This window comes from Papilio machaon, chromosome 12, assembly GCF_912999745.1.
Source record: "Papilio machaon chromosome 12, ilPapMach1.1, whole genome shotgun sequence".
NCBI classification, from domain to species: domain Eukaryota; kingdom Metazoa; phylum Arthropoda; class Insecta; order Lepidoptera; family Papilionidae; genus Papilio; species Papilio machaon.
The window spans coordinates 4,130,026-4,142,800 of NC_059997.1; the positions used below are offsets into that span (position 1 = coordinate 4,130,026).

Below are 12,775 nucleotides of genomic sequence, written 5' to 3' on the forward strand. Positions count from 1 at the left end.
AAAGTTATTTTATTGCTCCTTTCCAAAGATTCATACATTCATAAAAGTGAACATATTTAGCTTTTGCAAAAAACACATACATTTTTATTCTATTCGTACAAACCAATTTAATGATTAGAATAAAGAATGAGTAAGAAATATAAACGTAGTACAGTAGCAACGGTATTGATTAAATAACATCGAAAATTATGGAGAAACCAGAAAAAAATGAAATCACTTATGAATATACAAGGAAGAGAAAAGAGTTTGGAAAACAAACTTTATTCGAAGATTATGGCCCTGAAATGTGTGTCAGTATTCCATGCAATCCTAGTCAGTATAAAAATTATATACTACGCAATCCTGTACATGTCGCCGTACAAAATGCTCCAAATATGTCCGAAAACTGGGTTAATTCAACAAGGTAATGTATTTGTATGTGTAATTGTAACATAATTGTTATAAAGCCCCAATTAAAATTTTCGATATTTTATAAAAAAAAATGACGAAAGGATTAATGATATAATTGTAACTTACAAGTAATTCAAATTTGTTAATAGTCTCACAATTAATTCGTTACAAATTAACTTTATAATATAACTAGCTATCGCCCGCGTGGAATTAAAAAAAAAAACGTAATAAGTAGCCTATGTGTTCTTCCAGACTATGTTCTTATGACAAAAGACTGTGTTATTAAAAACTATGCCAAATTTCATAAAGATCCGTTGAGCCGTTTCGGGGATACATTCAAACACCCATCCATCCATCTAAACATTCGCATTTTTAATATTAGTAAGATACTTGGTATTGTTGGTAACTTTTAGGGCGGAGTATACAAGTTCAGGTATAAACCATGTCGAAGGTGGCTGGCCTAAGGATATAAACATGAATGACCCTGAAGCCACACAACGGTATCGGCGTAAGATAGAAAAGGACGACGCATACATTCATGCTGTTATGCACCTCGGACATGTTAGTAAACATTACAATTAGAACTCTAACACGGTTTCTTCTGCATATATACAATTCTCGTCATATTTTAGAGTATGGAGCATAACATATTACAAAACAATGCGGTAGATATGTATCAGATATATTATTCGGAATTGCCATCAATACCGCCGGTGGAAAGGAGCAGCTGTCACACGGTGAATGTATACCGCGAGCCGGGAGCGCGGCGGCCGGTGCGCTCGCTGTCGTGGCAGGCGGACGGGGGCGCCAAGCTCGCGGTCGCGCACGCAGACATCGAAGTACTCAATACTAGATCACTGCAGTTCTCTTATATATGGGACATAGGTAATCCTTACTCTTTTAGAACGTTCTCAATCTCTTGATAAGCAACTGCAGTCTAGTAACCTCTCATTTATCTAAATCTAACTCTAAATGTTATCCTAAGTGATTCATCGGTCTTATTATATTTAATAGATAATGCGAACGCCCCTGAGCTAACGATAAAACCACCTCAGCCGTTATTAGACTTGCAGTACAATCCTCGTGATCAGCACACGCTTGTCGGTGGTATGCTGAATGGACAGGTAGGTTTAGATTAAAATTTTATTAACTATAATTAATGATTTATAAATTAAAACTTTGTTTTGTCAAATGTTTCAGGTTGGTTGGTGGGATGTCCGTAAAGGTGGCGACCCTGTAGCTCTCTGTCCACCGCATGTGGCTCACAGAGATCTCGTGAGGAATGTTTTGTTCATCAACTCGAAAACGGGGGCTGAATTCTTCTCTTCGTCTCCTGATGGAGTTGTCAAGTGGTAAATATATAAATAATTTTTAAAAAATATTGCTGTTGCACAACCAAGACACATTTTTCTTATAATTTCCAGGTGGGATACGCGTAATATGAATGAACCTACAGATTCCATGATAATCGACATTGTGAAACTGCCTAACGACACTCAAAGCATAGAAAAGGCTTTAGGTATATCGGCACTCGAGTATGAACCTACTATACCGACAAGGTAGAACAAGACAAAATATTTTTCAGGGCATGTTATTTTTAAAACAACTATTCAAATACATCTACTGTTTACAGATTTATGGTAGGTACTGAAACTGGATTGGTGATAGGAGCAAATCGTAAAGGAAAAACACCTTTAGAAAAATTGCCTTCAAAGGTAAGTAAGTAATCCAAAACTGTGCAAAATAGTTTAACACTATTTTATTCACACGTTTTATTTTCATTTAAATAGTACGAAGCCCATTACGGCCCAGTATACGCGCTACAGAGGAACCCGACGTTCTTGAAGAACTTCCTGACAGTTGGCGACTGGACAGCTCGCGTATGGAGCGAAGATTGCAGAGAATCCTCCATCCTTTGGACACATTCACACAAGACTAAGCTAACTGACGGTGCATGGAATCCTATAAGGTAATATATACAATTATATTAAACTGTGTAACTTTAAAAAATAACAATTTTTACGAAATTTGTAACTTGTTAATTTCAGATTTTCACTTTTACTAGTGACGCAATGGGATGGTTGCCTTTCCTGTTGGGACTTGTTAAGAAGACGAAGCGCGCCCATTGTGACCGCGCAACTCTGTGACGAACCTTTGTTACGATTACGTCCACACGAAGGAGTAAGTCGTAATTAACCATGTGTTTTGAAATAGATAGCACTTTTGCACGTGATTGCGATTTTTTTTTTCGGTTATAAAATACCAATTATTGTGGTGTTATCTTAGGGTTTGTTGGTGGCTTGTGGTAGCAGCAAAGGAACTATTTACTTGGCGGAGCTGTCACAAAATCTTGGAACCGCGGATAAAAACGACAAGCAACTTCTTACTCACGTAAATATTAAATTAATATATAGGTACCTACACATATAGTTAATCGAAATATGTCAATTCAGTTTAATTGCTTACTTTGTTCGTATATAGTGAAAATACATTTTTTCAATGTGTGAAATTTCAGATTTTAGAAAGAGAGAATAAACGTGAGCGAATTTTGGAAGCTCGTATGCGAGAGTTGAGATTAAAAATGCGACAAGACCGTGATGGCGGACAGGCGCAAGTTAACGAGACCGACCCCACCACTAACGACAGAGATCTTGAAGAAGCCTCCGCGGAGTACCAACAAAGAGTCAATGATCTATTAGCACAGCGAAAAAATAATTAAGATTAAAACTATAACAAAAAATAATACACGTCCGACTCGAAGGACCAAGATTAGTTTCGTCAGCTATATCTTAAGTTAATCAAACATATGAAAAAACGCATACAAAAAAGACAAGTTTTTGTGCAAAAATCTGTATTTTGACTTCTTCATCATTAACTTTAAACTCGAAGTTCTTAATCATAGTGAAATAACACATAACAATGTTAGTATATAATCTCAATTTGATCGATGATTTTTTTATTTGACACATCCAACTCTACTTTAATCTCTTTTACTGCAATAACGTAGTATGCCTAAAGTTCATTTTTATATACATACTAACTGCTATATATTTTTCGTTGACTTTTTTTTTCTTCACTTATTGCATTTGAAGGCGACGAAAGACCATCTATGTTCTATATTAGCGCCCACACCGCTGGTGGTGCGCTGGAAGACGTCTTCATGTTTCTGCAGCACATGATGTACTGAGGCTTGCGACACTTCGGGGAACAGCGCGCGGACGTACGACACTACGTAATCCAAACTGGCACCTTGTGGATGTACCTGAAAATTATATTTCATTTAAATAAAACCAACGGTCATTTCGCTATTTTAACGAAACCATGTAGCCACTTGCACGTTGACACCTTCTACTAATTAAAAAAAAGTGTTTTCGTTCTTTGGAAAAAGTGTTTTTTTTTCTTTGGAAAAAAAAAGAAATAATAAAAACTTCATTGGTCAAGTAATGTTTTTTCAATTAATGATTAGCTTCCTTTGCAAATTGAGTAATCATTGCTTCTTTAAAAGGTCTTAAGCAAATGACAAAGTTGTTACATTTTGCAATATTTTACAAAAAAAAAAAATTAATAGTCAGTTTGTATATTGTTATTTAATAATGAAATATACAAGCGACACAAGTTTATATACTATCAAATTACTTCTAAAAACAAATTATTATTATACCTGTAAAAATGCAGACATAACTCCAATTAGCTTAGCTTCACCGCAGCCCGCTTCTATACCTTCTTTTAAATTAACTTTAGTGTCACCATCGTCCGGCAAAGATGGCGGCGGCGGCGGCTTTATTATCGGAGCTGGTAACGGTGGCTGCTTAAAAAAATATTTGTTCAAGAATAATTTATAAAAAACACTAGCTGCCACCCGCGACTTCGTCTGCGCGGAATTAAAAAAATTGTAGGCTATGAGTTCTTCCAGACAATGTTCTACATCTGTGTCAAATTTCAGCAAGATCCATTGAGCCGTTCTGGAGATACCTTCAAACAAACATTCATCCGTCCATCCATCCATCCATCAATCTAAACATTCACATTTATAATATTAGTAAGATAACAGTGTAAACATACATCGGCGATGTCCATAGCATTCTGCAGAGCTTGTCTCGCTATGAACTGAGCCTTGAACTTCTCCATTTCTTTTTGAGCGTCCATCTTTATAACATCAACTTCATTTTTATAAGCTTCTAGTTGGAATTGAAGACTTTCATTTTCTCTCTGGAAAATATACATTAAATGATAATTAGAACGACTCGATACCTCTATGTGTTATAAATCCAGTGGTTGAGAACTAGATTATAATAGAAATACAAGACAGTAATAAAAAATCATAGTAAAATAGAAGTAGGAAAGAAATTAGCCGGGTTATCAACAAATTTTACCTTTAACTCTTGAATTTCCTCACTATTATTGTCTGAGATCCTATTGTAGCACATGCCATTGTACTCCATTTCTTCAGTCTGGAACTTCTCATTGAATTCCTCTTTCAAGTTATTGAACTCCTAAAAATGTTATAAAAATTTATAATATTATAATTATATGAGAACTAGTTACATTTAACAATTTCTTTCAAAATAATATAATAATGCAGTTTTTAATATTTATTTAGGAACAAGTTGAAAAGAATCCAAAGAAACAGAATACCCCGTGTATACTTTAGCGACTATAAACTATATTTTTTTTACAACTTGTTTAACTAACTTTTATTTATCCATTGTTACCTGCATTTGATGATTTCTGCAGACCCACCAATGTAACCGCTTCTATTATGGCATCCATAACTTAATCACTATGTTAAGCATACTTACCGGTTACCAAAAGTAGGGTGGATTATAAAATAGAATAAATAATATAATATACTAATATCTAATATTATTCTTTAATAAATAATTGATAAAAAAAATATAAATTAAAATTTAAAATGTGTCAAAATAATAAATTTTATTTACATATGTATATCCTTCTATTAAAATAAAATGTAATTTTTACTTTTTATGCATTATGGTAATTTCAAAGCAATGCATCTTCATTTATGCATTGCTTGGGTTTATGTCCATTTTCTCTATCTATAAATAATATTAAACATACTGTAAAACATAATTGACCTATTTAATTGATTTTTAATTCTTTGATGGATAAAAAATACTGAGTTTTGAGTGTAAATTTTAAATACCCTAACTGTACCTGTGTTGTCTAGATATATATGATTTAAACCTGAAATATTACTGTATAACAATATGTAATGAAGTATTTTCAATGTTATTGACATAATCATTAAAAAAATTAAAGATACTGGATTCATGCCCACAGTAAAAGCATGCTTACTAGCTTAAAAATATACTAACAACAAATAATAATATCGAAAACAGAAGATTTTCTTGTTTCATTAACAGAATAACGTATTTGGGAACAATGAAAAATTGTAATTTGGGAACAATATAAAACTGATACATCAGAAAGCGCAATTCGTTGTAGCAGTTGAGGTTATTTGGAGTTGTCTACACACCTGTGTCATTTTTTGCCATGTTTCAATGTTTTTTCTCTGAGGTTTTGTGAAATGGTCCCAGACACGCTGATGAGTTGCCGCTGAGAACACTTTCGCCACCTGTTCGACTGAGGTTCACAAAACATGTTAAGAGCATTGACCGTGGCCGCTCGACCAAACATACCAACGTAGTCTCGTGATGGACAGCACCCCAGCTAGTGTTTACATTACGTTGTTCGCCTTCGTCGTTCAACCTAGGCGCGTATATGACAGACTTTGTGCCCTCAGTTCTGACAGCCTCCCGGGACAGCGAGCAGTAGACACATGACAGTGTGTTACCACACAGAGGTTTTACAGAAAGGTTTGATATGTTTTGACAAATTACATTCTTCAACTTTGAAAATTAATTAAACAATAGATGTAAAAAATGTTGACAGCAATTAAATGTAAATTTATCAAAACATATAACTTACACTTTTTATTCCAGTCGCTGTGTCAGATTCATACATTTACGTAAACACGTAGACCGCTGGCCTCGATATCAAAGGAGAAACTCGATATGACCAGAAGAGAGAGACAAGAGCATCCATAAATTGTCTAACATATTGCGGGTATACCAGTATTTCTAGTAGTTTATAGGCGAGCAATGCCTCAGGTAAGTAGAAGTTTGATAAATATAATCTTATTGTAAATACTACACCTTTTTCATCCTTTCAAACAATGAGAATTGAAATAGTGTTAAGTTTTTATAGTGTACTTACGTTGATCAATAATGTTCTGTATGTTCCTCTTTGTTCTCTCCTTACATTCTTGTAATTCCTCTTCAGATTGTATCTTCTCACTGTACAATCTACGGATGTGTGAATTCGTAGCTTGTATCATTGTGTAGAATTGATTTGAATACTTCTTTGAACATTCTCCTCTTTCCAACCATGCTATGAGGGTCTGTAACAAAATATAAACAATATCAATTATCCTATACAGGAAAATACCTAATTTTTGTTCTATTTTTTTTACACTTAAGTGAAGATATTTTGAATTTTTTGAAGTTTGATTTTGTGACAGATATCAACATACCGGAAGTGAAGTAGAAAAGTATTCCTCGCTCTTGATTTTCTCTGACAGCTGGACAATGGCTGCATTTGTAAATGATTGAATCCTAATAGGTGATGGTGATCTCTTATAACTCATTGCTCGATTAGCTTCAGGATTTGACGTGAGTTGCTGCATTTGTGCTTGTTGTGCACGAACTGCTTGTCTTTGTCTCCTCTCATATTCGTTTTGATCATCTCTGCTCTATAAAACACAGTAAAAAAACAATGTCAGTAATTTCTGTCCTGGGTTTTCACTCAGAGAACTTGAATATAAATGTTATGGGAGGTATAATGCTAAAGAAGTAAACAACAGTGCTAGAACTGAACAAAAGCAGCAGCTATTAATTAACAGAGTAGTTCCATAAGAAACTAACAGCTTGCAATAGAATTTTATGACTTAAAGTTAGAAAAATACTTATGTTCCTTGACTCATATAATTGAACAATAATGTGAAATCCTTACCAAGGCATAGTCTACATGTAACCAACCATTAGTTGCATGAGAATGTTCATCATCTTGATCACTATCTTTATCATCTTTGTCCTTATCTCTGGATGTTAATTTAACTTTATATCCTGAAATTGCCATAGCCGCATCCACACAACTTTCCCTATCAAAGCGAATATGACAAAAGTTTTTCTTAGATAATCTCAAAATCTGTATTCTACCATAAGGTTCAAATATTTCTCTCAGCACACTTTCACGTATTTTGTCAGGTAATCCACCAACAAAAATTGTACGGCAGCCAAGAGGACGTTCTCTTCTTGGTGGTTGAGGGGTACCCGGTACAGGTGGAGTCAATTTACAATGTTTTAATACTATTTCCTTCTTCTCTTGCGCCACTTCTGTATTTATATTTGTGTACATAGGAAGTATAGAGGGATCCACCATGACACTTCCCATATTCATCATATTCATGTCTATTGGTGTTCCACTTGTTCCTAAACCTTGATTTCCAATAACTGACATGTCCATGGTCGGCTGAGGAATCATTTCCAATCCAGTACCGGTCATTATTTCCATTGGCGCTGGCTGCATCATTCCTCCAGCCATAATGGCATTCGGCATAATCATATTTCCATACATTCCACCACCCAAAAGCATGTTTCCTATAACAAATGTTATCTACTAAATACCTTTTATTTTACTTTTTATTAACTTTCAGTAATAAATTAATTCAAAAACAAAGATGACTCTTGCCACATTAGCATTTTAATCTTCTTACATGAAAAATAATTTAAATAATTGTATATAATAAATACATAAAATGTGGAATTAAGATTCCTCCTAGCCTTTAAATGACAATGACGAAACAAATTGTGTTAATGAGCTTATTTAGTATTTATATTATTCATGACAAAAAAATACATACCTTGCGAATACATATTTGTGATCATCATCTGATTCATTACACTAGACATATCAGATTTATTTAATTCCTGGTGCTTGTCTCTGCGGCGGGCCGTATTATCTCGTGACGGGGAACGAGATCTATCTCTTCTACTACCTTTGAAAATAATTAAGTGTTGACAAATGTAATAAGCCAATATCTATGGCAAGTTTAACAAGTCACCGATCACAATAAATTTTATTAACAGAAAGAACGCAAATATTGTTGTGATATAAAGTGGTAAGTTACGAAGATATATTCAAAACTTCATAACTAATACAGCACATCAAATTAGAAGTAAAAGTCGTAATCACCTGACATTATTATATTAAACAGTATATTTTAAAGTAAATCGCACTATTTGTTACGATAATTAAACATTCGTTTTATTAGAATAACACAGAGAATTACAAATGAAGGATTTTGGACGATTGATAAGAGATTGATTTGATTGATTGATTAAATTGAAGTTGAAGGTTAGCTAGGTGTTGCCAAGACGAAAATCAATTTTATCAAAGAACAGTCGAGATACCTAACTTTTCTTTGGCAAATGTCAAAATGATCACACATTTCTTAGTTTATTTATGTTGTTTTGATTTAAAATTAAAATTAAACCGCGAACCTGCAAAATACAAATATAAATAACTAAGAAATGAGTAGTTTTCATAATGTTTGTGCTATCTGAAATGAAAGATGTTATTAGAGTTACTCCTGAACATTTTCATCAAAGTTTAACGGAATCAATAACAACATTGTTAAATAGAAAACTTGCGAATAAGGTTAGTATATACTACTTTAAAATAACATTTTAACCTATTAGCAGCATAAAATGGTTCCTTTGAGATAAGTAATTCGGTAACCACATGTCATATTTGGAAAACCTCAAAGCCTTATCAAGAGTTGAAGACAGGTCTTGTTACTTATTATTTTGTTTTCTAAAATATTCCACGCATTTTAGGTAGTACTTAATGTAGGTCTGTGTATAGCGCTATTTGATATAACTCATATTGGACATTCATATATTTTTCCTGGAGATGGTTCATCACACACTGAAGTCAAGTTTCGTTACATTGTGTTTAGACCTATTGTGGAAGAAATCTTGATAGGAAAAATAAGAAGTTGTAGCAGAGATGGAGTGCATGGTATGTTTTGATTTCTTAACATCAAGTTATTTTTGTCAGTGAAATGTGTAAAAATTAAAACAGTAAATGTAAACATTTAAAAAATTAAATGATAGAATTTTTTGAAGTTGGTACTTCTCCTTATCATTATATAAATAAAATATTATGTGATTTCATATTACAGTGACAATTGGATTTTTTGAAGATATCTTAATACCAGTTAATGCTTTGCAGCACCCTTCAAGGTTTGATGAGACAGATCAAGCATGGGTATGGGAATATCCAAAAGGGGAGGGTGAAAAGCATGATTTATTCATGGATTCAGGTAATTTTTCATACATTATTACACAAATTAATAATTTACATATTAATTGTTCCCAGATTTATTTGTTTTTTTTTTTTAATTTTATTAATTTAATTAGTTTAACTAATTTAGCTTGACTTTTACAAAAGTTCCCTTTTTTCAGGAGAATCAATAAGATTTAGAGTTACAAGTGAAGTTTTTGAGGAGAGTTTACCAACAGGTCCTCTGGGGACAGAATGTCCTGTTCAAACTATAGCACCATATAGAATAATAGGTGGCATCAATGAGCCAGGCCTAGGTTTGCTCACATGGTGGGAAGCTCAGGAACAAGATGATGAGGCAGATGAGAATGATGATCAAGAAAATGATGAATAAATTGTTACATAAAAATTGTTTTGTAATTTTTTCATAACCTGGATAAGCAAAAGTCCAAGGGGCTGAAATAATTTTCTTGCTTTTAGAGGTTTCCCTGTAACCCGAGTTTCTCGCTCGTGGAGGATATCCATTAGGATCAAACAATGAGTTGCTTATTCTGGTTTGATTGTATTCTTTACCATATTAGGCCTTCTTAATGCATTTGTGTTGCAATTAGGCAACAATTGGTTTAGTGTAATAAGGGTCTGGTAAATTTCAAATATGTTTCATATTTTATCTGTTTGCAAAATGATTACATGTTATGTGAGTTTTATTTTTAAGAGAAATTTACAAAAAGTAGATAATTAACCATGCACATCGGAATTGTACAATATTCAATAAAAATAACACTATAATTTGCAATATTATATTTTAATTGATATATGAATACAACAATGTTTAATATTAATCAATATATAGACAATCCAAAGCAGCATCTTATACTAATATATATTAAATAAAATTATATTCAACTGCCACAAATATCACAAAAAATAAAATAAAAAATATAACTACTAATATCTTAACAAAAAATTGGCAAATACATTGATATAATATAAAATACTACTGCAGCGTCAGTCTGGGACATCCGAGACGGACTTTTACCATCCAGATTGATGAAATACTCAACAAGGGTGGAATTGAGACCCCCAAAACCGACGTGTATGTATGCATGTAGAAGAAGCGAGAGAAGTGTGTCAGGACCGCGCCAAATGGAAGTTTGAGGTGTTTCCTTACCTCTCTGGGTTACGGGCGTGAGTTATGTTGTCTACTGCGTAGAGGGACATTTTTCTAAAATTCATCTAACTTTTTAATTCCATTTGTCCACATTCTCAAACTGAAAATTAGAATTTGATTTTTTGTTTTGAACAAATTGAGTTGTTGAATTAATCATTTTGAAAATATTATTTATAGCGAACATTATTTATTCGAAATTTTTCTTTGCACATTTTCGTGTAAAATATTACATTTGTAATTATTTTATAAAAAAATTAAATAAATTTGGTGTCGTAACTGTGGATTTTGATAGCACGGAATCTTGTATTGACACTTATTCATGTCCCTTTTTGCTCAAAGAGAATATGAGGGATAACAATATGTGTCAAAACAAGTGTCACCATAGTTATATAACAACCTTTATTTAAAGTTCCTTAAACTAAACACAAATATACTAACTATAAACAATAAAAAACACTGCATATAGTAGACCCTGGATTAGCAAGAAGCGAAGCGACCGCGATATTAACCTTGCGTATATAGATTGTCCTCGAAGCCGAGTTTCTTATGGTGGTCGTCAATCGGGACCAGATAATGACTCGCTTATAGAGATATCTAGTTTTTCCAGGTTCGATTTTATTACTAGTAAAATTAAACTAACTTTAAAAGCAAAAAACCCGACTGACAAGCTCTAACAGATGAACTAGCGCCATCTATTGGCTGCATTTTAAAGCAAATATTTTTATTAAATTGTAATTAGAATATACTCGCCTGGGGGAATCGCCGAAATGACGCTAAGGGGAGGGTTTTAATGGACTGGGCAGCCGGCTTAGACCTTAGATTGATAAATCAGGGCTCTGTTAGCACATGCGTTCGCTGGCAAGGTGAATCGGTCGTAGACCTTACATGGGCATCCCCTTCCGCAATGCGATTGTTATCGAATTGGCGTGTTGCTGAAGAATTAGTGTCCTTATCGGATCACCGATACATCTTTTTTGATATCATGTTGAGTCAGTCTACTTCCATTTCAGGCAATGAAGCGAGTAGAATTACAAAACGGTGGTGTCTTAAGAAGTTGGATCCAGATATGGTTGTGGCATCGGCTATAATAGCAATATGGCCACAAGACGCTGTGACTCCACTGGATCCAGAAAATGAAGCAATCTGGATGCGAGACAACATGACACGAATCTGCGATGCATCAATGCCTCGAGCGGGTCTTTCTAAGAGGAGAACAGCATACTGGTGGTCTGATGAAATCTCGCAACTTCGCGTTGCCTGCCTGAGAAGTCGCCGCCAGTACACTAGAGCTCGCCGGAGAAGACGAGCCACAGTTGAAGAAATAGCCACTCTCTACCGGTTATATCGTGAATCTACGAAAGCGCTGCAAACTGCAGTCCTAAAAGCCAGAACCAGGTCTTGGACAGAGCTCATAGAAGGACTCAATGTGGATCCATGGGGGCGTCCATATAGGTTGGTCATGGGCAAGCTGCGACCTTGGATGCCTCCACTGACACAAACTATGAACCCAGTGTTGCTCGAAAATGTGATAAACGCTCTTTTCCCTGCTGGTCGGTCTCTACCATATGTTCAGCCCCAAAATACGTCATGGTGTTGGGAAGATCAAATGGAGATAACTGAGCAAGAGCTAACTAGAGCTGCAAATCGTCTGAAAGTGCGAAACACGGCACCAGGACCGGACGGAGTACCAGGTCGAGTCTGGTCATTGAGTCTAACTGTCTTAGGAGACAGGTTGAGGCATCTTTTTAACCTGTGTCTCCGCCACTCTATTTTTCCTCTCCCGTGGAAAGAAGCTCGGCTGATCCTTTTAAAAAAAGAAGGCAGAATCGCGGAGTCCCCTTCTGCCTA

At 34.5% G+C, this 12,775-nt stretch overlaps 3 protein-coding genes across 5 annotated transcripts; 2 read left to right on the forward strand and 1 right to left on the reverse strand.

Moving 5' to 3' along the window:
• The first annotated feature begins 147 nt into the window (after positions 1–147).
• LOC123721451 (dynein axonemal intermediate chain 2-like) lies at positions 148–3,334 on the forward strand. The gene is made up of 11 exons (XM_045680224.1): positions 148–403; positions 804–951; positions 1,023–1,275; positions 1,405–1,514; positions 1,591–1,742; positions 1,815–1,949; positions 2,024–2,105; positions 2,181–2,359; positions 2,439–2,571; positions 2,677–2,781; positions 2,906–3,334. Exons 1-11 carry the CDS (start codon positions 189–191, stop codon positions 3,107–3,109), a joined length of 1,716 nt encoding a protein of 571 aa, XP_045536180.1. The 5' UTR covers positions 148–188; the 3' UTR covers positions 3,110–3,334.
• Positions 3,335–3,364: 30 nt separating this feature from the next.
• LOC106711651 (ecto-NOX disulfide-thiol exchanger 2) lies at positions 3,365–8,801 on the reverse strand. 3 transcript variants are annotated; one of them, XM_045680226.1, is made up of 10 exons: positions 8,665–8,801; positions 8,333–8,463; positions 7,423–8,069; positions 6,944–7,162; positions 6,628–6,811; positions 5,888–5,994; positions 4,764–4,883; positions 4,453–4,599; positions 4,052–4,198; positions 3,365–3,652 (listed from the first exon to the last, which is right to left on the reverse strand). In XM_045680226.1, exons 2-10 carry the CDS (start codon positions 8,379–8,381, stop codon positions 3,464–3,466), a joined length of 1,809 nt encoding a protein of 602 aa, XP_045536182.1. In that variant the 5' UTR covers positions 8,382–8,463; positions 8,665–8,801; the 3' UTR covers positions 3,365–3,463. The 3 variants fall into 3 exon arrangements, with proteins under 3 accessions (XP_045536182.1, XP_014359506.2, XP_045536181.1); XM_014504020.2 differs by having other exon boundaries at positions 4,052–4,195; positions 8,333–8,467; XM_045680225.1 differs by having other exon boundaries at positions 8,333–8,467.
• Positions 8,802–8,914: 113 nt separating this feature from the next.
• On the forward strand, positions 8,915–10,153 carry LOC106711667 (DNA-directed RNA polymerase III subunit RPC8). The gene is made up of 4 exons (XM_014504041.2): positions 8,915–9,129; positions 9,309–9,492; positions 9,656–9,796; positions 9,939–10,153. The coding sequence occupies exons 1-4, from the start codon at positions 9,019–9,021 to the stop codon at positions 10,148–10,150; spliced, it is 648 nt and encodes a 215-aa protein (XP_014359527.1). The 5' UTR covers positions 8,915–9,018; the 3' UTR covers positions 10,151–10,153.
• The last annotated feature ends 2,622 nt before the right edge of the window (positions 10,154–12,775 follow it).